The sequence below is a fragment of the Oncorhynchus tshawytscha genome, linkage group LG19 (genome assembly GCF_018296145.1).
Source record: "Oncorhynchus tshawytscha isolate Ot180627B linkage group LG19, Otsh_v2.0, whole genome shotgun sequence".
Classification (NCBI taxonomy): Eukaryota; Metazoa; Chordata; class Actinopteri; order Salmoniformes; family Salmonidae; genus Oncorhynchus; species Oncorhynchus tshawytscha.
The window spans coordinates 54,704,765-54,729,906 of record NC_056447.1 but is presented as its reverse complement, the minus strand read 5'-3'; the positions used below and the strand labels follow the sequence as shown (position 1 = coordinate 54,729,906).

The 25,142-nt window shown below is 55.0% G+C and overlaps 1 protein-coding gene across 1 annotated transcript in view; it reads right to left on the bottom strand.

Moving 5' to 3' along the window:
• LOC112227452 (tight junction protein ZO-1-like) overlaps positions 1-25,142 on the bottom strand; it is an 80,813-nt gene that overhangs the window by 29,683 nt on the left and 25,988 nt on the right. The window contains exons 3-4 of the mRNA XM_042301908.1: positions 4,280-4,388; positions 437-656 (exon numbers count right to left, since the gene is read on the bottom strand). Of these exons, the coding sequence (XP_042157842.1) occupies positions 437-656; positions 4,280-4,388 (329 nt within the window). The remainder of the gene's footprint in view (positions 1-436; positions 657-4,279; positions 4,389-25,142) is intronic.

Genomic DNA, 25,142 nt, shown 5'->3' with positions numbered 1-25,142 from the left:
TGCTGGAGTTGTTTTTCTATTCAGAACAAGAGAATGAGAGGGACAGACAGAGTTCTTGGTAGAGACACCTCTGTAGAGGGCTTTCACGTGTCTGTGACACTGTCCAGTAAACTTGGCACGGCTAACGTCAATACTGCCAACACAGAGGCACTTACATGGCAATGATAATCATAACAAATGTGGTTAAAGCTACGAGAGGACAACGTGACGTTAATGTTGTTCTGATGACTTGTGACCCGTGTGAATCTTCCCCTATTATTTTAACACATTTACATGATTGTCTAAAAACCAGGTTAGTTATACAGAACACATTCTGTTTTCAGATAAACAAAACTGATTTCTGTGAAAACTCAACCTCATTATGGCTTGCTGATAAAACACCCAGAGAGGAGCCAAAATGGACTGAAAGAGAAGACAGAAATAGTGTCATCATCACCTGTTCTTGTTAGGTATGATGCCTCTCTCCACTTCCTGATGGTTTTTCCCTATGCGGATGGCCAGCCAGGAGCCCAGCTTGCCGTTGTACAGGGTGTCCACCACTCTGAACACCTCTCCCTTGTTGAAGCTCAGGCCGTACGGAGACTCCTTCTCATACTCAAAGTGGGTCCGGATGTAGAACGAGTCGCCCACATCAGACTCCACAATCCGCCGGTACACTGGACCAGAACACAGACTGAGTTTGAGTATCAGAGTTGGAGACAGAGAGTTGAGAGACAGAGAGTTGAAAGACAGAGTTAAGAGAGAGACAGAGTTATGAGAGAGAGTTAAGAGAGAGAGAGTTAAGAGAAAGACAGAGAGTTGAGACAGAGTTAAGAGAGAGACAGAGACAGAGTTAAGAGAGAGACCGAGTTAGAGTCAGAGACAGAGACAAGAGTTAGAGACAGAGAGTTAAGAGAGAGACAGAGTTATGAGAGAGAGTTAAGAGAGAGAGAGTTAAGAGAAAGACAGAGAGTTGAGACAGAGTTAAGAGAGAGACAGAGACAGAGTTAAGAGAGAGACCGAGTTAGAGTCAGAGACAGAGACAAGAGTTAGAGACAGAGAGTTAAGAGAGAGACAGAATCAGACAGAGACAGAGTCAGAGTCAGAGACAGAGTTAGAGACAGAGTCAGAGTTAGAGACAGAATCAGACAGAGACAGAGTCAGAGACAGAGACAGAATCAGACAGAGTTAGAGTCAGAGACCCGGAAAACCTGAGTCTACGCCTTCACTATGGTGAATCACTAAAACAATACAGAAATACACTACGGAAAAAGAAGGAACAGCATGTCAGAAATCAGCTCAATGCAATTGAAGAATCCATAGACTCTAACCACTTCTGGGAAAATTGGAAAACACTAAACAAACAACAACACGAAGAATTATCTATCCAAAATGGAGATGTATGGGTAAACCACTTCTCCAATCTCTTTGGCTCTATAACAAAGAATAAAGAGCAAAAACATATACATGATCAAATACAGATCTTAGAATCAACTATTAAAGACTACCAGAACCCACTGGATTCTCCAATTACCTTGAACGAGTTACAGGACAAAATAAAAACCCTCCAACCCAAAAAGGCCTGTGGTGTTGATGGTATCCTCAATGAAATGATCAAATATACAGACAACAAATTCCAATTGGCTATACTAAAACTCTTTAACATCATACTTAGCTCTGGCATCTTCCCCAATATTTGGAACCAAGGACTGATCACCCCAATCCACAAAAGTGGAGACAAATTTGACCCCAATAACTGCCGTGGAATATGTGTCAACAGTAACCTTGGGAAAATCCTCTGCATTATTATTAACAGCAGACTCGTACATTTCCTCAATGAAAACAATGTACTGAGCAAATGTCAAATTGGCTTTTTACCAAATTACCGTACAACAGACCATGTATTCACCCTGCACACCCTAATTGACAATCAAACAAACCAAAACAAAGGCAAAGTCTTCTCATGCTTTGTTGATTTCAAAAAGCCTTCGACTCAATCTGGCATGAGGGTCTGCTACACAAACTGATGGAAAGTGGTGTTGGGGGTAAAACATACGACATTATAAAATCCATGTACACAAACAACAAGTGTGCGGTTAAAATTGGCAAAAACACACACATTTCTTCACACAGGGTCGTTAGACAGGGATGCAGCTTAAGCCCCACCCTCTTCAACATATATATCAACGAATTGGCGAGGGCACTAGAAAAGTCTGCAGCACCCGGCCTCCCCCTGCTAGAATCCGAAGTCAAATGTCTGCTGTTTGCTGATGATCTGGTGCTTCTATCACCAACCAAGGAGGGCCTACAGACCTAGATCTTATGCACAGATTCTGTCAGACCTGGGCCCTGACAGTAAATCTCAGTAAGACCAAAATAATGGTGTAAAAAGGTCCAGTCACCAGGACCACAAATACAAATTCCATCTAGACACTGTTGCCCTAGAGCACACAAAAACTATACATACCTTGGCCTAAACATCAGCACCACAGGTAACTTCCACAAAGCTGTGAACGATCTGAGAGACAAGGCAAGAAGGGCATTCTATGCCATCAAAAGAAACATAAATTTCAACATACCAATTAGGATCTGGCTAAAAATACTTGAATCAGTCATAGAGCCCATTGCCCTTTATGGTTGTGAGGTCTGGGGTCCGCTCACCAACCAAGACTTCACAAAATGGGACAAACACCAAATTGAGACTCTGCACGCAGAATTCTGCAAAAATATCCTCCGTGTACAACGTAGAACACCAAATAATGCATGCAGAGCAGAATTAGGCCGATACACTAATTATCAAAATCCAGAAAAGAGCTGTTAAATTCTACAACCACCTAAAAGGAAGCGATTCACAAACCTTCCATAACAAAGCCATCACCTACAGAGAGATGAACCTGGAGAAGAGTCCCCTAGAGCTGGTCCTGGGGCTCTGTTCAGACAAACACACACTCAGAGCCCCAGGACAGCAGCACAATTAGACCCAACCAAATTATGAGAAAACAAAAAGATAACTACTTAACACATTGGAAAGAATTAACAAAAAAACAGAGCAAACTAGAATGCTATTTGGCCCTACACAGAGAGTACACAGCGGCAGAATACCTGACCACTGTGACTGACCCAAAATTAAGGAAAGCCTTGACTATGTACAGACTCAGTGAGCATAGCCTTGCTATTGAGAAAGGCAGGCAGACATGGCTCTCAAGAGAAGACAGGCTATGTGCTCACTGCCCACAAAATGAGGTGGAAACTGAGCTGCACTTCCTAACCTCCTGCCCAATGTATGACCATATTAGAGAGACATATTTCCCTCAGATTACACAGATCCACAAAGAATTTGAAAACAAATCCAATTTTGAAAAACTCCCATATCTACTGGGTGAAATTCCACAGTGTGCCATCACAGCAGCAAGATTTGTGACCTGTTGCCACGAGAAAAGGGCAACCAGTGAAGAACAAACACCATTGTAAATACAACCCATATTTATGCTTATTTATTTTATCTTGTGTCCTTTAGCCATTTGTACATTGTTAAACACTGTATATATATATAATATGACATTTGTAATGTCTTTACTGTTTTGAAACGTCTGTATGTGTAATGTTTACTGTTAATTTTTGTTGTTTTTCACTTTATATATTCACTTTGTATGTTGTCTACCTCACTTGCTTTGGCAATGTTAACACATGATGCCAATAAAGCCCTTGAATTGAATTGAATTGAATTGAATTGAATTGACAGAGTCAGAGACAGACAGAAAGGAGAGCAGAGCAAAGCAATAGAGATAAATCTCAGATGATGGAAGTTCAACTGGTCCCAATTTGCTTCACCACCATTACCTTGGCCCTAATTATTTATTATTTGATGATTGCAGATCTGTATGGTGGAAGCTTCACCACTAAACTGATTGTACCCATCGGAACCTTCAGATCAACTGATTGTACCTATCGGAACCTTCAGATAAACTGATTGTACCTATCGGAACCTTCAGATCTGCAAATATTGATATATAACAGTGTTTTTCAAACCTCTCCTCAGGGATTCCCAGACATAAAAATATATATATATTTTTTTTTAATAGCTAGCCCTGAACTAGCTCCTCACCTGATTCAAGTAGTCATCGGCTTGATGATTAGTTGACCAGTTGAATCAGGTAAGCTAGCTGTGGAATAGTTCAAATACATGGACCGTCTGGGGATCTCCGAGGAGACGTTTGAAAAACCCTGGGAGGGATGGAGTGAAAGGGACCAGTCCTCAGTCTGTGAACCATCCAGTTTCCTCTCGTCCTCCTGCACTCACCATCCTTCTTCTTCTGGGCCAGGATGGTGACCTCTTCACCTTTAGGGAGGTCAAGGAGGAACAGCACCGCCTCTTCTCGGATTATATTAGCAAAGTCTACATTATTAACCTGGGAAAAGAGGAAGAAAATAGGAAGGTTGTCCAACAGTGACAAAAGGGAAAGGAGATTTAAGGTTATTCTTTCAACGTTTCATATTGTCTACATTTGTGGATTGTAGAATCTACAACAGATCACAGCACAATACATGTTGATGATGTGGGCCTTGGAAAGAATCGAGGACATGTAAAGGGTTGTCACTTGTGATGTTGAACAGGACAGTCGTGAAGAGAGCATGACAAAGCCTATTTCCCCTCAGCAAACTAAAAATATTTGGCACGGGTCCTCAGATCCTCAAAAGGTTCTACAGCTGCACCATCGAGAGCATCCTGGTTGCATCACTGCCTGGTATGGCAACTGCTCGACCTCCGACCGCAAGGCACTCCTGAGGGTAGTGCGTACGGCCCAGTACATCACTGGGGCCAAGCTTCCTGCCATCAAGGACCTCTACACCAGGCGGTGTCAGAGGAAGGCCCTAAAAATTGTCAAAGACTCCAGACACTCTAGTCATAGACTGTTCTCTCTGCTACCGCATGGCAAGCAGTATCTGAGAGCCACGTCTAGGTCCAAAAGGCTTCTTAACAGCTTCTACCCCCAAGACATAAGACTGTTCTCTCTGCTACCCCACGGCAAGCGGTACCGGAGCTCCAAGTCTCCAAGTCCAAAAGGCTCCTTAACAGCTTCTACCCCCCAAGCCATAAGACTCCTGAACAGTTAATCAAATGGCTACACAGACCCCTGTTTTATGCTGCTGCTACTCTCTGTTTATAATCTATGCATAGTCACTTTAACTCTTCCGTACATGTCCATATTACCTCAATTACCTCGACTAACCGGTGCCCCCGCACATTGACTCTGTACCGGTACCTCCCTGTATATAGCCTCCACATTGACTCTGTACCGGTACCCCCTGTATATAGCCTCCACATTGACTCTGTACCGGTACCCCTGTATATAGTCTCCACATTGATTCTGTACCGGTACCTCCCTGTATATAGCCTCCACATTGACTCTGTACCGGTACCCCCTGTATATAGCCTCCACATTGACTCTGTACCGGTACCCCTGTATATAGCCTCCACATTGACTCTGTACCGGTACCCCTGTATATAGCCTCCACATTGACTCTGTACCAGTACCCCCTGTATATAGCCTCCACATTGACTCTGTACCGGTACCCCTGTATATAGCCTCCACATTGACTCTGTACCGTAATACCCTGTATATAGCCTCCACATTGACTCTGTACCGTAATACCCTGTATATTAGCCTCCACATTGACTCTGTACCGGTACCCCTGTATATAGCCTCCACATTGACTCTGTACCGTAATACCCTGTATATAGTCTTTTGCCCCGCTTGAGGAGGGAGGAGAGAGGAGGGGGTGGAGGGGGGGAGGAGGGGTTGGAAGAGGGAGGAGAGAGGAGGGGTGGAGGAGGGAGAAGAGAGAGGGGGTGGAAGAGGGAGAGAGGAGGAGGGGAGGAGAGAGGAGGGGTGGAGGGGGTGGAAGAGGGAGGGGTGGAGAGAGGAGAGAGGAGTGGAGGAGGGAGGAGGGGTGGAAGAGGGAGGAGAGAGGAGGGGGTGGAAGAGGGAGGAGAGGAGGGAGAAGAGAGGAAGGAGAAAAGAGGAGGGAGAAAAGAGGAGGGGGTGGAGGAGGGAGGAGAGAGGAGGGGTAGAGGGGGAGGAGGGGGTGGAGGAGGGAGAAGAGAAGAGGGGTGGAGGAGAGAGGAGGGGGTGTAGGAGGGAGAAGAGAGGAGGGGGTGGAGGAGGGAGAGGGGAGGGGGTGGAGGAGGGAGAAGAGAAGAGAGGGAGGTGGAGGAGGGAGGAGAGAGGAGGGGGTGGAGGAGGGGGTGCACTATGAACTAAGATCCACGCCATTACACATTATGCTCGGAGGGAGGAGTGGAGGAGTAGAAACAGGAAAATATATTTGGCTCTGATTTGGCTCTGAGGGAAGAAGAGAAATGGGGCAGAGAGAGAGTGAAGAGGGGGTGGAGGAGAGAGGAGAGATGAGGGCGTGAAGGAGAGAGAGAGAGAGAGGGACAAGGGGGTGGAGGAAAGAGGAGAGATGAGGGCGTGAAGGAGGGAGAGAGAGAGAGAGAGGGAGGAGGGGTGGAGGAAAGAGGAAAGATGAGGGCGTGAAGGAGAGAGGGAGGAGGGAGAGGGACAAGGGGAGGGGAGGAAAGAGGAGAGATGAGGGTGGAGGAAGGGAGGGAGGGGAGGAGGGAGAGGAGAGGGTGGAGGAGGGAGGAGAGAGGAGGGGGTGGAAGAGGGAGGAGAGAGGAGAGGGTGGAGGAGGGAGGAGAGAGGAGGGGGTGGAGGAGAGAGGAGAGGGTGGAGGAGGGAGGAGAGAGGAGAGGGTGGAGGAGGGAGGAGAGAGGAGAGGGTGGAGGAGGGAGGAGAGAGGAGGGGGTGGAGGAGGGAGAAGAGAGGAGAGGGTGGAAGAGGGAGGAGAGAGGAGGGGGTGGAGGAGGGGTGGAGGAGAAGAGAGGAGAGGGTGGAGGAGGGAGGAGGGGTGGAGGGGAGGGAGGAGAGGGAGGGAGGAGGGGGTGGAGGGTGGAGGGAGGAGAGAGGAGGGGGTGGAGGAGGGAGAAGAGAGGGAGAGGGTGGAGGAGGGAGGAGAGAGGAGGGGGGTGGAGGAGGGAGAAGAGAGGAGAGGGTGGAGGAGGGAGGAGGGGGTGGAGGAGAGAGGAGGGGTGGAGGAGGGAAGAGAAATGAGAAAGGAGGGGGGAGGAGAGGAGGGAGGGGAGAGGAGGGAGGGAAATGAGAAAGGAGGGAGGAGGGGGGGAGGAGGGAGGGAGAGAAAGGAAGGGGTGGAGGAGGGAGAAGAGAGGAGGGGATGGAGGAGGGAGCGAGAGTGATCTAGAGAGACACTGTTTTTGTGCGAGCACATTGCTAGGAGACCGACTCCGAAAGAGCAGGAATCTTGGAGCAGCCGGCTGTTTCAAACCATTAAATCAACCAGCGAAGGAAAAGCTTTGGGTCTTGTCCCACATTGGCACCCTTCTCCCTTTAGAGTGCACTACTTTAGACCAGATCCCCATAGACCCAAGACAAAAGTAGAGCACTATTTAGGGAATAGGCTTCCATTTGAGATGTAAACCGTTGCAGCATTATCCCCTGTAAATCTTTAGTCTGTTTTAGTGTAAGAAACCTCTCAAGTCTTTTAATATTTGCTTCATCCCAGTGGCAACTGTATAATACTGGAGCTTCTAGCTTCAATTCTGTAGCTGATAGCATTGATTCAATTCATGTTTATTTAACCTTAATTTAACAAAGTCAGTTAAGAACAAATTCTTATTTACAATGACGGCCTACACCCGGCACGACGCTGGGCCAATTGTGCGCCGCCCTATGGGACTCCCAATCACAGCCGGATGTGATACAGCCTGGATTTGAACCAGGGACTGTAGTGACGCCTCTTGCACGGAGATGCAGGGCCTTTAGACCGCTGTGCCACTCTGTAACCATGAATCGTAGGCATTTACACGTTAGGATACACAGCATGTTATTTTGATGAGGATCACATTGACACGGCAAACAATTACATCACAAGGTCTTTACAGTAAAGCAGCAGGTAGACTAGTGGTTAGAGTGGAGGGGCGGCAGGTAGTCTAGTGGTTAGAGTGGAGGGTTGGCAGGTAGTCTAGTGGTTAGAGCGGAGGGGCGGCAGGTAGTCTAGTGGTTAGAGTGGAGGGGCGGCAGGTAGTCTAGTGGTTAGAGTGGAGGGTTGGCAGGTAGTCTAGTGGTTAGAGTGGAGGGGCGGCAGGTAGCCTAGTGGTTAGAGTGGAGGGGCGGCAGGTAGTCTAGTGGTTAGAGTGGAGGGTTGGCAGGTAGTCTAGTGGTTAGAGTGGAGGGGCGGCAGGTAGCCTAGTGGTTAGCGGGAGGGGCGGCAGGTAGTCTAGTGGTTAGAGTGGAGGGGTGGCAGGTAGTCTAGTGGTTAGAGTGGAGGGGCAGGCAGGTTAGTCTAGTGGTTAGAGTGGAGGGGTGGCGGTAGTCAGGTTACTCTAGTGGTTAGAGTGGAGGGTTGGCAGGGTTAGTCTAGTGGTTAGAGTGGAGGGGTGGTTAGGCAGGTAGTCTAGTGGTTAGAGTGGAGGGGCGGCAGGTACTCTAGTGGTTAGAGTGGAGGGTTGGCAGGTAGTCGCTGGCAGGTAGTCCAGTGGTCAGGAGTGGAGGGGCTGGCAAGGCAGCCCAGTGGTTCAGAGAGGCAGGTAGTCCAGTGGTTGAGTGATAAGTGAGCGCAGGCAGCCCAGTGGTTAGAGTGGAGGGGGAGGCAGGCAGTCCAGTGGAGAGTGGAGGGGAGGCAGGCAGCCCAGTGGTTAGAGGAGGTAGTCAGGTTAGAGGCATGGTTAGAGAGGTTAGACGGCAGGTAGCCCCATGGTTAGAGGCAGTGGGCGTGGTTGTAGAGGCGGTCAGAGTCCGCGGAGTCAGGAGCGCAGGCAGTATCCGCGGTCAGATAAGAGTCCGGGCGGCCGGAGCGCAGCGGTCCAGCGGAGGGATGCAGGCGTTCAGCGGTCAGAGCGGGCGGTCAGATGCTGGCAAATCCGGCGGTCAGGATGGAGGGGCGGTCAGATAAGACAAACCGGCGGCTTCAGATGTGGCAGATGGCGGCTTCCGAAAGTGGTTAGAGTGGAGTGAGGCAGGTAGCCCATGGTTAGAGGCAGCAGGTAGCCTAGTGGTCAGCGGTCTGAGGAGGCAGGTAGCCTAGTGGTTGAGTGGATGGGCTGCAGGTAGCCTAGTGGTTAGAGTGGGGGCGACAGGTAAACTATGGTTAGATGAGGGCAGCAGGAGTCTAGGCGGTTAGAGTGGAGGGCCAAGCAGGCATCCAGCGGTCAGATGTGAGGCCACAGGCAGTCCAGCGGTCAGGAGCAGATGATGCCGCGCAAGTCCAGCGCCCAGAGTGGCAGATGATGCCATGCAAACCAGCGGTCAGATGGATGATGGCGCGTCCAGCGGTCAGGAGATGATGATGCTTGGCGGCGTCCAGCGGTCAGATGTGCAGATGACGCAGGCATCCAGCGGTCAGAGATGGAGATGAGCGCGGCGTCCAGCGGTCAGGAGCGGAGGATGCCACATGGCTGTCCAGCGGTCAGGAGCGTGAGATGGCGCAGTCCAGCGGTCAGATGCAGATGACGGGCAACCAGTCGTCAGATGATGATGCGTCCAGCGGTCAGATGCAGATACGCGCAGGCATCCAGCGGTCAGATGCAGATGATGCCATGCGTCCAGCGGTCAGATGCGCAGATGATGCCATGCAGTCCAGCGGTCAGATGCAGATGATGCTATGCGATCCAGCGGTCAGATGCGCAGATGATGCTAGCGCAGTCCAGCGGTCAGATGCAGATGATGCCATGCGCATCCAGCGGTCAGATGCAGATGATGCCATGCGTCCAGCGGTCAGATGCAGATGATGCCATGCGAAATCCAGCGGTCAGATGCAGATGATGCCATGCGTCCAGCGGTCAGAGCGCAGATGATGCCAAGATCGTCCAGCGGTCAGAGCGCAACGCGATGCGCGACGTCCAGCGGTCAGGAGTGCAGATGGTGGTAGGCAGCCCAGGTTAGAGTGCAGAGTGAGGCAGACAGCCTATGTTAGAGTGAGGAGCAGGCATCCCAGTGGTTAGAGGGGCAGAGGCTGGCAGCCTAGTGGTCGAGTGCAGATGAGGCAGAAAACCAGCGGTCAGAGTGCAGATGATGCATGTTGTCCAGCGGTCAGAGCGCAGATGATGCCGGCATCCAGCGGTCAGATGCAGATGATGCTGCAGTCCAGCGGTCAGAGCGCAGATGATGCTATACGATCCAGCGGTCAGAGGCAGATGATGCTATGCGTCCAGCGGTCAGAGGCAGATGATGCCATGCGTCCAGCGGTCAGAGCCAGATGATGCGGTCCAGCGGTCAGCAGATGATGCGGCGCGTCCAGCGGTCAGAGCGCAGATGATGCTATGCGGCAAACCAGCGGTCAGAGCGCAGATGATGCTACGCATCCAGCGGTCAGATGCAGATGATGCCATAAGCGTCCAGCGGTCAGATGCAGATGATGCTATGTTCCAGCGGTCAGATAGCAGATGATGGCTGGCGCGTCCAGCGGTCAGATGCAGATGATGCTGCCGCAGATCCAGCGGTCAGAGCGATGATGCCAGGCGAACCAGCGGTCAGATAATGATTCGCGTCCAGCGGTCAGATGTCAGCGGATGCCAGCGGCAGAGAGATGATGCCATGTCCAGCGGTCAGATATGATGCGCGGTCAGATGATGCCATGCGAACCAGCTGGCGAGAGCGCAGATGATGCCATGCATCCAGCGGTCAGATGCAGATGATGCCATATCCAGCGGTCAGATGATTTTCAAGATGATACATCCAGCGGTCAGATAACAGATGATGCCATGTCCAGCGGTCAGATGCGCAGATGCGGCTACGGCAGACAGCGGTTAGAGTGCAGATGATGCTGGCGGTAGCCCAGCGGTCAGAGATGCAGATGATGCCAGGCAGCCCAGCGGTCAGAGCGCAGATGAGATGCCATGGCAGCCAGCGGTCAGAGTGCAGATGATGCTAGGCAGATCCAGCGGTCAGAGTGCAGATGATGCGGCAGTCCAGCGGTCAGAGGAGATGGGCGCGATCCAGCGGTCAGAGTGCAGATGATGCCATGCGTCCAGCGGTCAGAGCGCAGATGATGCTAGGGCAGTCCAGCGGTCAGATGCAGATGATGCCATGCGTCCAGCGGTCAGAGTGCAGATGATGCTAGGGCGATCCAGCGGTCAGAGTGCAGATGATGCAGGCAGTCCAGCGGTCAGAGTGCAGATGATGCTAGGGCAAATCCAGCGGTCAGATGCAGATGATGCGACGTCCAGCGGTCAGATGCAGATGATGCCATGCGTCCAGCGGTCAGATGCAGATGATGCAGCGCATCCAGCGGTCAGATGCAGATGATGCCAGGCAGTCCAGCGGTCAGAGCGCAGATGATGCGCGCAGTCCAGCGGTCAGATGCAGATGATGCCATGCGATCCAGCGGTCAGATGCAGATGACGCAGGCAGTCCAGCGGTCAGATGCAGATGATGCCAGGGCGATCCAGCGGTCAGATGCAGATGATGCTAGGCAGTCCAGCGGTCAGATGCAGATGTGATGCGACAAACCATGGTCAGATGCAGAGATGCTAAGGCAGCCCAGCGGTTAGAGTGCAGAGGAGCGCAGCCCAGCGGTTAGGAGTGCAGAGGAGAAGGCAGACTAGTGGTTAGAGTGCAGGGCTGGCAGGCAGCCTAGTGGTTAGAGGTAGGGCAGGCAGCCCAGTGGTTAGGAGTGCAGAGGAGGCAGGCAGCCCAGTGGTTAGAGTGCAGAGGATGCTGATACGTCCAGCGGTCAGATGCAGATGAGATGCCATGCGTCCAGCGGTCAGATCGCAGATGAGCGCTGCGCGTTCAGCGGTCAGGAGCGCAGATGATAAGGCGGAAACCAGCGGTCAGAGCGCAGATGATGCCATAAGAAACCAGCGGTCAGAGCGCAGATGATGGTCGCAGACTGAGGCGGTCAGAGCGCAGGGTCACATGGCGTCCAGCGGTCAGAGCGCAGATGATGCGGCAGGCAGTCCAGGCTCAGATCGCAGATGATGCAGCGCATCCAGCGGTCAGATGCAGATGATGCATGCGATCCAGCGGTCAGAGCGCAGATGATGCTAGCGCGATCCAGCGGTCAGATGCAGATGATGCCATGCGTCCAGCGGTCAGATGCAGATGATGCCAGGGCAGTCCAGCGGTCAGATGCGCAGATGATGCCAGGCAAATCCAGCGGTCAGATGCAGATGCTATGCGCGATCCAGCGGTCAGAGCGCAGATGATGCATGCGCATCCAGCGGTCAGATGCAGATGCTGCATGCGTCCAGCGGTCAGATGCAGATGCGCATGCGATCCAGCGGTCAGATGCAGATGATGCGCATGCGTCCAGCGGTCAGATGCAGATGATGCCATGCAGTCCAGCGGTCAGATGCAGATGATGCCATGGCAGTCCAGCGGTCAGAGCGCAGATGATGCCATGCATCCAGCGGTCAGATGCAGATGATGCGCAGGCATCCAGCGGTCAGATGCAGATGATGCCATGCAAACCAGCGGTTAGAGTGCAGATACGCGCAGGCAGCCTTAGTGGTTAGAGTGTAGGAAAAGCAGAGCCTTAGTGGTTAGGAGTGCGGCAGGTAGCCAGAGGTCAGAAAGCAGATGGAGCGGTCAGTCCAGCGGCCAGAATGCAGAGGATAATGGCAGACCAGCGGTCAGATGATACCTGCAGATGATGGCAGCGTTCCAGCGGTCAGATGCAGAGATAACGCGCAGGCAGTCCAGCGGTCAGAGTGCAGAGGTGGCAGGTAGCCCAGCGGTCAGGAGTGTGGAGGCGCAGGCAGACCAGCGGTCAGAGTGCAGAGATGCTGGCGCGTTCAGCGGTCAGACACAGATGATGGCAGGCAGTCCAGCGGTCAGAGCAGATGATGCGCATAAGAACCAGCGGTCAGAGTGAGATGATGCCATGTCCAGCGGTCAGGAGTGGAGATGATGCTAAGCAGATCAGCGGTCAGAGAGATAACCATGTTCAGCGGTCAGATGGAGATAAATAAGTCTATCCAGCGGTCAGACGCAGAATGATGCTAGCGCGTCCAGCGGTCAGATGCAGATGCATGCATCCAGCGGTCAGATGCAGATGCATGCGCATCCAGCGGTCAGATGCAGATGATGCCATGGCGATCCAGCGGTCAGATGCGCAGATGATGCCAGCGATCCAGCGGTCAGATGCAGATGATGCTAGGGCAGTCCAGCGGTCAGATGCAGATGATGCGCATGTCCAGCGGTCAGATGCAGATGATGCTACGCGTCCAGCGGTCAGAGCGCAGATGATGCGGGCAGTCCAGCGGTCAGATGCAGATGATGCTAGCGCAGTCCAGCGGTCAGATGCAGATGCTGCATGCAAATCCAGCGGTCAGATGCAGATGATGCTGGCGATCCAGCGGTCAGATGCAGATGCTGCATGCATCCAGCGGTCAGATGCAGATGCGCATGCGTCCAGCGGTCAGATGCAGATGCATGCAGCAGTCCAGCGGTCAGATGCAGATGATGCCAGCGCGTCCAGCGGTCAGATGCAGATGATGCAGTCCAGCGGTCAGATGAGATGCGGTCAGGCAGATCCAGCGGTCAGATGCAGATGATCCAGCGTCCAGCGGTCAGATGCGCATGATGATGCTGGCGCGTCCAGCGGTCAGAGAGCGCAGATACCAGCCCAGCGGTCAGAGCGCAGATGCATGCCCATGGTCCAGCGGTCAGGAGCGCAGATGATGCTGACCAGCGGTCAGATGCAGATGATGCCAGCCCAGCGGTCAGAGCGCAGATGATGCGTAGCCCAGCGGTCAGATGACAGGGCATCCAGCGGTCAGAGGCAGATGATGCGGCGGCAGCCAGCGGTCCAGCGGTCAGAGCGCAGATGATGCTGGCGCGTCCAGCGGTCAGATGCAGATACCATGGGCAGCCCAGCGGTCAGATGGTTAGCAGATGCAGAGCGGTTAGATCAGATGATGCATGGTTAGAGAGCGGTCAGTGGTTGAGGCAGATGAGGAGGCGGGCGCCAGCGGTCAGAGCGCAGATGAGGCAGGTGCCCAGCGGTCAGAGTGCGAGGAGGCAGGCATCCAGCGGTCAGATGATGCTGTAGATGAGCCAGCGCAGATGATGCTAGTGAGCGGTCAGAGAGATGGCTGGTAGTCCAGCGGTCAGATGTAGATGATGATGCATGATCCAGCGGTCAGATGCAGATGATGCTGGGCAGTCCAGCGGTCAGATGATGCTATGCGCCAGCGGTCAGATGCAGATGATGCTGGCTATGAACCAGCGGTCAGATGATGTCGATGATGCCACGCGTCCAGCGGTCAGATGCGCAGATGATGCTGCGCGTCCAGCGGTCAGATGCAGATGATGCCATGTTCCAGCGGTCAGATGAGATGATGGCGCATCCAGCGGTCAGATGCAGATGATGCCATGGGCGCCAGCGGTCAGATGCCAGATGAGAGGTGGCAGGTAGCCCAGCGGTCAGAGCAGAGATGATGCTGGCAGTCCAGCGGTCAGAGCGCAGATGATCAGGCATCCAGCGGTCAGATGATGCAGAGGTGGCTGGTAGTCCAGCGGTCAGATGATGCAGAGTGGCAGGGCATCCAGCGGTCAGAGCGCAGATGATGCTGGCGCCCAGCGGTCAGAGCGCAGATGATGCCCAGCGGTCAGATCCAGCGGTCCAGCGGTCAGAGCGCAGATGATGCTATCCAGCGGTCAGATGCAGATGATGCCATGGCGCGTCCAGCGGTCAGATGCAGATGATGCCGCGCGTCCAGCGGTCAGAGCGCAGATGATGCCATAGTCCAGCGGTCAGATGATGATGCCATGTCCAGCGGTCAGATAGAAACCCCAGCGGTCAGATGATATAGAGATGATGCTCCAGCGGTCAGATGCAGATGATGCTACGCAGAACCAGCGGTCAGATGCAGATGATGCAAGGCATCCAGCGGTCAGAGTGTAGATGAGGCAGGTAGACCAGCGGTTAGATGTGTGAGGAGGCAGGTAGTCCAGTGGTCAGAGTGTGAGGAGGCAGGTAGCCTAGTGGTTAGAGGCGGAGGAGGCAGGTAGCCTAGTGGTTAGAGTGCAGAGGAGGCAGGCAGCGGTCAGCCTAGAGGTTCCAGCGGTCAGAGCGCAGATGATGCTGGCGCATCCGGCGGTCAGATGATGCCATGCGTTGTCCAGCGGTCAGATAGCAGAGATGCCATGTCCAGCGGTCAGACATGCGGCAGCGGTCCAGCGGTCAGATGCGCAGAGATGGCATGCAGTCCAGCGGCCAGAGCGCAGAGGCATGCTAGGCAGTCCAGCGGTCAGAGAGGCAGATGAGTCTATGTCCAGCGGTCAGAGTCCAGATGATGCTAGAGGCAGGTAGTCCAGCGGTTTCAGATGCAGATGCTGCAGGCAGTCCAGCGGTCGGATGAGATGATGCATCCTCCAGCGGTCAGATGCAGATGGCAATATGCTCCGGCGGTCAGATGCATGGGCGGTCATGGCATCCAGCGGTCAGATGCCATGATGCCATGCAGTCCAGCGGTCAGGATAAGGCAGATGGCGGCCGATGCTAAGGCAACCGGCGGCCAGAGGCAGATGATGGCGCAGTCCAGGCGGTCAGAGGCAGATATGTAGTCCAGCGGCCAGAGTGGTTAGAGGCAGGCAGTCCTAGTGGTTAGAGAGAGGCAGCCCAGTGGCCAGAGTGCAGAGGGCAGGCAGGAGAGGCAGCCCAGTGGCTAGAGAGCAGGCGGCAGTGGCTAGAGAGGCAGGCAGCCCAGCGAGGAGGAGAGGCAGATCCAGTGGTCAGATACGAGTGCAGGGATGCAAGGCAGCCCAGTGGTTAGGAGTCCAGCGGTTAGACATGTATCCGGCGGTCAGAGTGCAGATGCACTGGCGGTCGATAAGGAGACAGCGGTCAGATCTGATGATGCCATGTAACCAGCGGTCAGATTAGATGATGCCATGCGCGTCCAGCGGTCAGATGCGCAGATGATGCCAGCGGCGTCCAGCGGTCAGATGCAGATGATGCCATGCAGCGGCAGATGATGATGCAGCGAGCGGTCAGATGCAGATGATGCTATGGCACAGTCAAACCAGCGGCAGATGATGCTGATGGCGCATCCAGCGGTCAGAGCGCAGATGATGCCATGGCGCCAGCGGTCAGATGCAGATGATGGCAGGCAGTCCAGCAGCAGATGCAGATGATGCTAGGGCAGATGATAGCGGTCAGCGGTCAGATGATGCCAGGCAACCAGCGGTTGATGCCAGAGGAGGCGGTCAGATGAGATGATGCCGCCAGCGGTCAGATGATGATACCGGCAGGCATCCAGCGGTCAGAGGCAGATGATGCAGCGCTTCCAGCGGTCAGAGTGCAGATGATGCCATGCAGTCTAGTGGTCAAGATGAGGCAGGTAGCCTAGTGGTTAGAGGTAGGGAGGCAAGATCCAGTGGTCAGAGTGCAGAGGATATGGCGCATCCAGCGGTCAGAGTGATGCAGGCATCCAGCGGTCGAGATGATGCCAGCGCGTCCGAGCGGCTCAGATGCAGATGATGCCAAGGCAATCCAGCGGTCGATGATGCCGCGTCCAGCGGTCAGATGCAGATGATGCTAAGGCATCCAGCGGTCATATGATACGGCGCGTCCAGCGGTCAGGATGAGATGATGCCATAGCATCCAGCGGTCATAGATGATGCTGTCCAGCGGTCAGATGCAGATGATGCTCCAGCGGTCAGATGCAGATGATGCATGGCCAGCGGTCAGATGCAGATGATGCTATGGTATCCAGCGGTCAGATGCAGATGATGCCAGTCCAGCGGTCAGGAGCGCAGATGATGCATGCAGTCCAGCGGTCAGAGCGCAGATGATGCAGGCAGTCCAGCGGTCAGATGCAGATGGCAGCATCCAGCGGTCAGATGCAGATGATGCAGTCCAGCGGTCAGAGCGCAGATGATGCTAGGGCATCCAGCGGTCAGATGCAGATGATGCCATGCATCCAGCGGTCAGATGCAGATGATGCAGCGCGTCCAGCGGTCAGAGTGCAGATGATGCCAGGGCATCCAGCGGTCAGAGCGCAGATGATGCTAGGGCAAATCCAGCGGTCAGATGCAGATGATGCCAGCAGTCCAGCGGTCAGAGCGCAGATGATGCTATGCGTCCAGCGGTCAGATGCAGATGATGCTAGCGCGTCCAGCGGTCAGAGCGCAGATGATGCCATGCAGTCCAGCGGTCAGAGCGCAGATGATGCTACGCATCCAGCGGTCAGATGCAGATGATGCCATGCAGTCCAGCGGTCAGATGCAGATGATGCAGGCAGTCCAGCGGTCAGAGCGCAGATGATGCTAGCGCAGTCCAGCGGTCAGAGTGCAGATGACGCAGGCAGTCCAGCGGTCAGAGCGCAGATGATGCTAGGCGTCCAGCGGTCAGATGCAGATGATGCAGGCAGTCCAGCGGTCAGAGTGCAGATGATGCATGGCAGTCCAGCGGTCAGATGCAGATGATGCTAGGCGTCCAGCGGTCAGATGCAGATGACTATGCGTCCAGCGGTCAGATGCGCAGATGATGCGCATCCAGCGGTCAGATGCAGATGATGCAGGCAGTCCAGCGGTCAGATGCAGATGATGCTAGGGCATCCAGCGGTCAGATGCGCAGATGATGCTGGCGCATCCAGCGGTCAGATGCGCAGATGCATGCGGCAGTCCAGCGGTCAGATGCAGATGATGCCAGGGCGATCCAGCGGTCAGAGCGCAGATGATGCCATGCAGTCCAGCGGTCAGATGCAGATGATGCTAGGCAGTCCAGCGGTCAGATGCGCAGATGATGCAGGCAGTCCAGCGGTCAGCGCAGATGATGCGGGCGCCAGCGGGCAGAATGATGCTGGCGCCAGCGGGATGCAGATGATGCCAGCGCGCCAGCGGTCAGAGCGATGATGGCGCGCCAGCGGTCGATGATGCCGGCGCCAGCGGTCAGATGATGCCGCGAGCGATCCAGCGGCAGATGATGATGATGCAGGCGCTATGATGCGGTGATGATGCAGATGATGCGGGCAGATGAGCGGTTGATGCGCGCAGACGATGTATGTTCAGCGGTAAGATGATATGGCGCAGGCAGATGAGCGGTTCAGAGTGCAGATGATGCTAAGGCGCCAGCGGTCGATGAGATACGGGCGCCAGCGGTCAGGATGCAGATGATGGCGCAGATGATGCTGGCGCAGATGCGATGATGCCATAAGCGATGATGTTATGCGCAGATGATGATGCTCCAGCGGTCAGAGATGCTAGATGATGCTATGCCATGGTCAGATGATGCTAGATGATGCCATGGCGATGATGCCAGCGGTCAGATAGATGATAAGCAGATGAGCGGTCAGATGCGCAGATGATGATATCAGATGATCCAGCGGTTCAGATGATAGATGATGCTGGCGGCATCCAGCGGATGAGCTATGACGATGATGATGCTCCAGCGGTCAGATGCAGATGATGGCGGGCGATATCCAGCGGTCAGATGCGATGATGCCGCGCCAGCGGTCAGATGCAGATGATGCTATCCAGCGGTCAGGGCAGATGATGGCGCGCCAGCGGTCAGATGCAGATGATGCCATTGCGCGTCCAGCGGTCAGAGCGCAGATGATGCTATGCGAAAGCGGTCATGATGATACCGGCATCCAGCGGTCAGAGATGCAGATGATGATGTTCAGCGGGATGACGCAGTGATGATGCTGGCGCCAGCGGTCAGAGGCAGATGATGCTAACCAGCGGTCAGATGATGCCATGGGCGCAGCGGCAGATGATGCTATGCGCAGATGACCAGCGGTTAGATGATGAGGCAGGCAGATGATGCGGCCTGGATGAGACATGTAGACTAGTGGTTAAATGATGATAGGGGAGGCAGGTAACCTAGTGGTTAGGAGTGTAGATGAGGCAGGCGAACCAGCGGTCGATGGCAGATGATGCTGGCGCCAGCGGTCAGAGCGCAGACTGATGCGCGGCGAAACCAGCGGTCAGAGCGATGACAGCGCAGCGATCAGCGGTCAGATGATGCTATGATGCTGGCAGCGCAGGGTCAGAGTGCAGAGGAGGCAGGCGCCGCAGTGGCAGGGCGGATAGGGCGCAGCGGGCAGGAAAATGATGTTGGCGCGCAGAGGATGCAGGCGCGCAGGATGATGCGCGCGCAGGGCAGCCCAGTGGCGCGTGATGCAGAGGAGTGCAGGCAGCGGAGGATGGTCGGTGATGATATGATGGCGCGGTGATGGTGATGATGCCAGATTTCGCAGCGGGCAGGATGATGCTGCGCGCAGATGATGCTGGCGCAGCGAAATGATGATACAGGCGCAGGGGGCAGATGATGCTATGGGCGCAGCGGCTTCAGATGATACCGGCGCAGGCGGTCAGATGACACGCGTGAGGGCGCAGGATGATGATGGGCTTATGATGACGCTGGCGCAGCAGATGATGCTATGGGCGCAGTCCAGATGTCAGAGCGGCAGATGATGCTGGCGGTCCAGCGGTCAGATGCAGATGATGCCATATCCAGCGGTCAGATGCAGATGATGCTGGCGCGTCCAGCGGTCAGATAGCGCAGATGATGCCAAGGCGAACCAGCGGTCGATGCGATGATAGCAGGCATGCGGTCAGATGCAAGATGATGTCCAGCGGCTAGCGCAGATGATCCAGCGGTCGATGCAGATGCTATGCAGGCAACCAGCTACCAGAGTGCAGATGATGCCATGGCGTCCAGCGGTCAGAGCGCAGATGCCATGCGCAGTCCAGCGGTCAGAGTGCAGATGATGCTATGGGCGTCCAGCGGTCAGAGTGCAGATGATGCTAGCGCATCCAGCGGTCAGATGCAGATGATGCAGGGCATCCAGCGGTCAGATGCAGATGCCAGGCATCCAGCGGTCAGATGCAGATGATGCTAGGGCGATCCAGCGGTCAGAGTGCAGATGATGCTAGCGCAGTCCAGCGGTCAGATGCAGATGCGCATGGGCGTCCAGCGGTCAGAGTGCAGATGATGCTAGGCAGTCCAGCGGTCAGATGCAGATGCATGCGCAGTCCAGCGGTCAGATGCAGATGATGCCAGGCATCCAGCGGTCAGAGCGCAGATGATGCCATGCATCCAGCGGTCAGATGCAGATGCCAGCGCGTCCAGCGGTCAGATGCGCAGATGATGCTGCGCGTCCAGCGGTCAGATGCAGCATGCCAGCGGTCAGATGCAAATCCAGCGGTCAGACATGGCATCCAGCGCTCCAGATGATGCCATGCTAAACCAGCGGTCAGATGCAGATGATTTGTACGGCGTTCAGCGGTCAGATGGCAGATGATAATGGCGAAAACAGCGGTCAGATAAGATGATGCTAAACCAGCGGCTCAGATGCAGATGATGTTAAGGCATCCAGCGGTCAGATGTCCAGATGATGCTACTGCGTCCAGCGGTCAGATGCCAGATGATGACATCATGCTGTCCAGCGGTCAGTGCAGATGATGCTGGATCGCGTTCAGCGGTCAGATGCGCAGATCCATACAGTCCAGCGGTCCAGCGGCAGATGATCATGCAGAAACCAGCGCCTCAGAGCGCGGATACCAGCGGTCGTTTCATGTCCAGCGGTCAGATGATCAAGGCGGTCCAGCGGTCAGAGCGCAGATGATGCTGGGCAGCCAGCGGCCGTGAGCCAGGCAGTCCAGCGGCGAGAGCCAGATACCCAGCGGTTGTATTTGCGGTCAGAGTGCAGATGATGCAGGCGTCCAGCGGTCAGATGCAGATGCTAGCGCAGTCCAGCGGTCAGATGCAGATGATGCCAGGCGTCCAGCGGTCAGATGCAGATGATGCTAGGGCATCCAGCGGTCAGATGCAGATGCGCATGCATCCAGCGGTCAGAGTGCAGATGATGCATGGCATCCAGCGGTCAGATGCAGATGATGGCAGGGCAGTCCAGCGGTCAGAGCGCAGATGATGCTGGCGCGTCCAGCGGTCAGATGCAGATGATGCCATGCGATCCAGCGGTCAGAGTGCAGATGATGCCATGGCATCCAGCGGTCAGATGCAGATGATGCCAGCATCCAGCGGTCAGATGCAGATGCCATGCAGTCCAGCGGTCAGATGCAGATGATGCTATGCATCCAGCGGTCAGATGCAGATGATGCTAGGCATCCAGCGGTCAGAGCGCAGATGATGCCATAGTCCAGCGGTCAGAGCGCAGATGATGCTATGCGTCCAGCGGCCAGGAGTGCAGATGATGCAGGCAACCAGCGGTCAGATGCAGATGATGCAGGCATCCAGCGGTCAGATGCAGATGATGCCAAGGCAAGTCCAGCGGTCAGAGCGCAGACGCCATGTCCAGCGGTCAGATGCAGATGATAAATGCGCTGTTCCAGCGGTCAGAGGCGCAGATGACTGCAGGGCATACCAGCGGTCAGATGCAGATGATGCCATGTCCAGCGGTCAGATGCGCAGATGATGCTATGTCCAGCGGTCAGATGCAGATGCATGCAGCGCGCATCCAGCGGTCAGATGTAGATGATGCAGGCAGCCAGCGGTCAGAGCGCAGGGCGGTGGTAAACCCAGTGGTTAGAGTGCAGATGAGGCAGGTAGCCTAGTGGTCAGAGTGTAGAGGAGGCCAGACCAGCGGTCAGGAGGCAGAGGAGGCAGGCAGCCCAGCGGTCAGATGCAGATGATGCAGGCAGTCCAGCGGTCAGATAGCAGATGATGCTACGATCCAGCGGTCAGATGCAGATGATGCTAGATCCAGCGGTCAGAGCGCAGATGCTGGCAGTCCAGCGGTCAGATGCAGATGACGCTAGCGTCCAGCGGTCAGAGCGCAGATGATGCCAGGCAGTCCAGCGGTCAGATGCAGATGATGCCATGCATCCAGCGGTCAGAGTGCAGATGATGCTAGCGCATCCAGCGGTCAGATGCAGATGATGCATGGCATCCAGCGGTCAGATGCAGATGATGCAGGCAGTCCAGCGGTCAGATGCAGATGATGCCACGCGTCCAGCGGTCAGAGCGCAGATGATGCCATGCATCCAGCGGTCAGAGTGCAGATGATGCTGGCAGTCCAGCGGTCAGATGCGCAGATGCCATGCGCATCCAGCGGTCAGAGCGCAGATGATGCCAGCGCGTCCAGCGGTCAGATGCAGATGATGCCATGCATCCAGCGGTCAGAGTGCAGATGATGCGCGGCAGTCCAGCGGTCAGATGAACATGCGGCGTCTCGATGTGACAGATGATATAACAGGCGGTCAGATGATGCGCGGCAGCATCCAGCGGTCAGAGCGCAGATGATGCTAAGGCAACCAGCGGTCAGATGCATCCATAGCGAATCCAGCGGTCAGAGCGCAGATGATGCTAAGGCGTCCAGCGAACAGATGCAGATACGCCATGTCCAGCGACAGATGAAGATGATGCCATGTCCAGCGGTCATAGACTGCAGATGACAGGCAGTCCAGCGGTCAGATGATGGAGCGCGTTCAGCGGTCAGATGCAGATGATGCCAAGGAAACCAGCGGTCAGACGCAGATGATAAGGCAAGTCCAGCGGTCAGGATGAAGATACGCATCCAGCGGCCAGAGTGCAGATGCAGCTAAGGGGCAGACCAGTGTTTAGGAGTGCATGTGATGTTGGCAGCCCAGTGGTTAGAGGCAGAGGAGGCAGGTCCAGCGGTTAGAGTGCAGATGATGCAGCAGCCTATGGTTAGAGTGTAGGGAGGGGGCAGTCTAGTGGTCAGAGTGCAGATGATGCCAGAGCGTAGGGCGCAGATGCAAAACCAGCGGTCAGATGAGAGGAGGCAGGCAGTCCAGCGGTCGGTGATGATGCCAGGCATCCAGCGGTCAGGAGCGCGATGATGCCTGCGCGTCCAGCGGTCAGAGCGCAGATGATGCTGGCGTTGTCCAGCGGTCGAGCGCAGATGATGCTACGCGTCCAGCGGTCAGAGCGATAGATGCTGGCATCCAGCGGCCAGATGAGATGATGCGCGTCCAGCGGTCAGAGCGCAGATGATCGGCGCGTTCAGCGGTCAGGAGCGCAGACATGCTACGCGTCCAGCGGCCAGATGCAGGATGCTAAGGCAGATCCAGCGGCAGGCAGATGATGCCAGCGGTTCAGCGCATAGATGCAGATGATGCCTACGCGGGTCCAGCGGTCAGAGCGCAGATGATGCTGGCGCGAAACCAGCGGTCAGAGCGCAGATGATGCCATATATCCAGCGGTCAGAGCGCAGATGATGCTGGCGGCATCCAGCGGCCAGATGCGATGATGCCATGTCCAGCGGTCAGGAGCGATGATGCCAGCCAGCGGTCAGAGTGCAGATGGCTAGGTAACCAGTGGTTAGAGTGTAGAGGAGGCAGGCAGCCTAGTGGTATCCAGCGCTCCAGAGATAGGATGCGGTGCGTCCAGTGGTTAGAGTGTAGGAGGCAGGTAGCCCAGTGGTTAGATGCAGATGCTACGTTGTCCAGCGCAATAGATGATGCGCGTTGCTCCCAGGCGGTCAGATGATGCGCTGTCCAGCGGTCAGATGCAGCGGCGGCCATGCGTCCAGCGGTCAGAAGTGCAGATGACCTGGCAGCCCAGTGGTTAGAGGAAGATGCTATGTCCAGCGGTCAGAGTGCAGAGGAGGCAGGCAGTCCAGCGGCTTCGGCGCTATGGTTGAGTGCAGAGGCCAGCGGTCAGCGGTTTGAGACGATGCAGGCATCCAGCGGTCAGATGCAGATGATGCTAGCATCAGCGGTCAGATGAGATGATACAGGCGAATTCAGCGGTCAGATGCAGATGATGCCGCGTCCAGCGGTCAGATGCGCAGATGATGCCATATTCAGCGGTCAGATGCAGATGATGCCATAAGTCCAGCGGTCAGATAAGATGATGCTGCGCGTCCAGCGGTCAGAGCGCAGATGATGCTGGCGAGATCCAGCGGTCAGACGGAGCGCGGCTATGTCCAGCGGTCAGATAGAAGCGCAGGCAAACCAGCGGTCAGAGCGCAGATGATGGCAGGCAGTCCAGCGGTCAGAGCGCAGATGATGCTATGGCATCCAGCGGCCAGAGCAGATGATGCGTCCAGCGGTCAGATGCAGATGATGCTGGCGCGCCCAGCGGTCAGAGCGCAGATGATGCCATGGCGCACCCAGCGGCCAGAGCTGCAGATAACGTTATGGGCACCAGCGGTCAGAATCGCAGATGATAAGCAGCAGACCAGCGGTCAGAACGCAGATGATGCAGGCAGATCCAGCGGTCAGATGCGCAGATGATACAGGCAGATCCAGCGGTCAGAGCGCAGATGATGCCATGGCATCCAGCGAATAGAGCGCAGATGCCGCGCGCTGTTCAGGCGACAGACGCAGATACTGGCGCGTTCAGGCGGTCAGATGCGCAGATGAGATGCCATGTCCAGCAACAGATAAGATGATGCTGGCAAGGTTCAGATGGTCAGATGCAGATGATGCTACGCGTCCAGCGGTCAGGAGCGCAGATGATGCTATACCATTTGGCCTAGATATGCGCATATAAGTCCAGCGGCCAGAGCGCAGATGGGCATCCATGGTCAGGAGCGCAGATGATGCCATGTCCAGCGGTTGATGCAGATGATGCAGGCATCCAGCGGTCAGATGCGATGATGCCATGTTGTCCAGCAGGTCAGGATCCAGCGGTCAGATGATGCGTTAAGGCAGTCCAGCGGTCAGATAGCAGATGCTATGTTCAGCGAAACAGAGGCAGATGATGCGCGTCCAGCGGTCAGATGCAGATGATGCAGGCGAAACCAGCGGTCAGATGCAGATGATGCCATGCGTCCAGCGGTCAGATGCAGATGATGCTGTCCAGCGGTCAGAGCGCAGATGCTATGGGCAGTCCAGCGGTCAGATGCAGATGATGCATATAAGCATCCAGCGGTCAGATGCAGATGATGCCATAATCCAGCGGTCAGATGATGCAGATGATGCCAAGGCATCCAGCGGTCAGATGCGATGATGCGCCGTCCAGCGGTCAGATGCAGATGATGCCATGGAAAACCAGCGGTCAGATGCAAGATGATGCCATATCCAGCGGTCAGGATGCGCAGATGATGCCATGTTGTTCAGCGGTCAGAGCGCGATATACGCGAAACCACGCCCAGATGCGATGATGCCATGTCCAGCGGTCAGATGCAGATGATCCATATCCAGCGGTCAGATGCAGCGATGATGCATAAAACCATGGTCGAGCGCAGATGATGCCAAGGC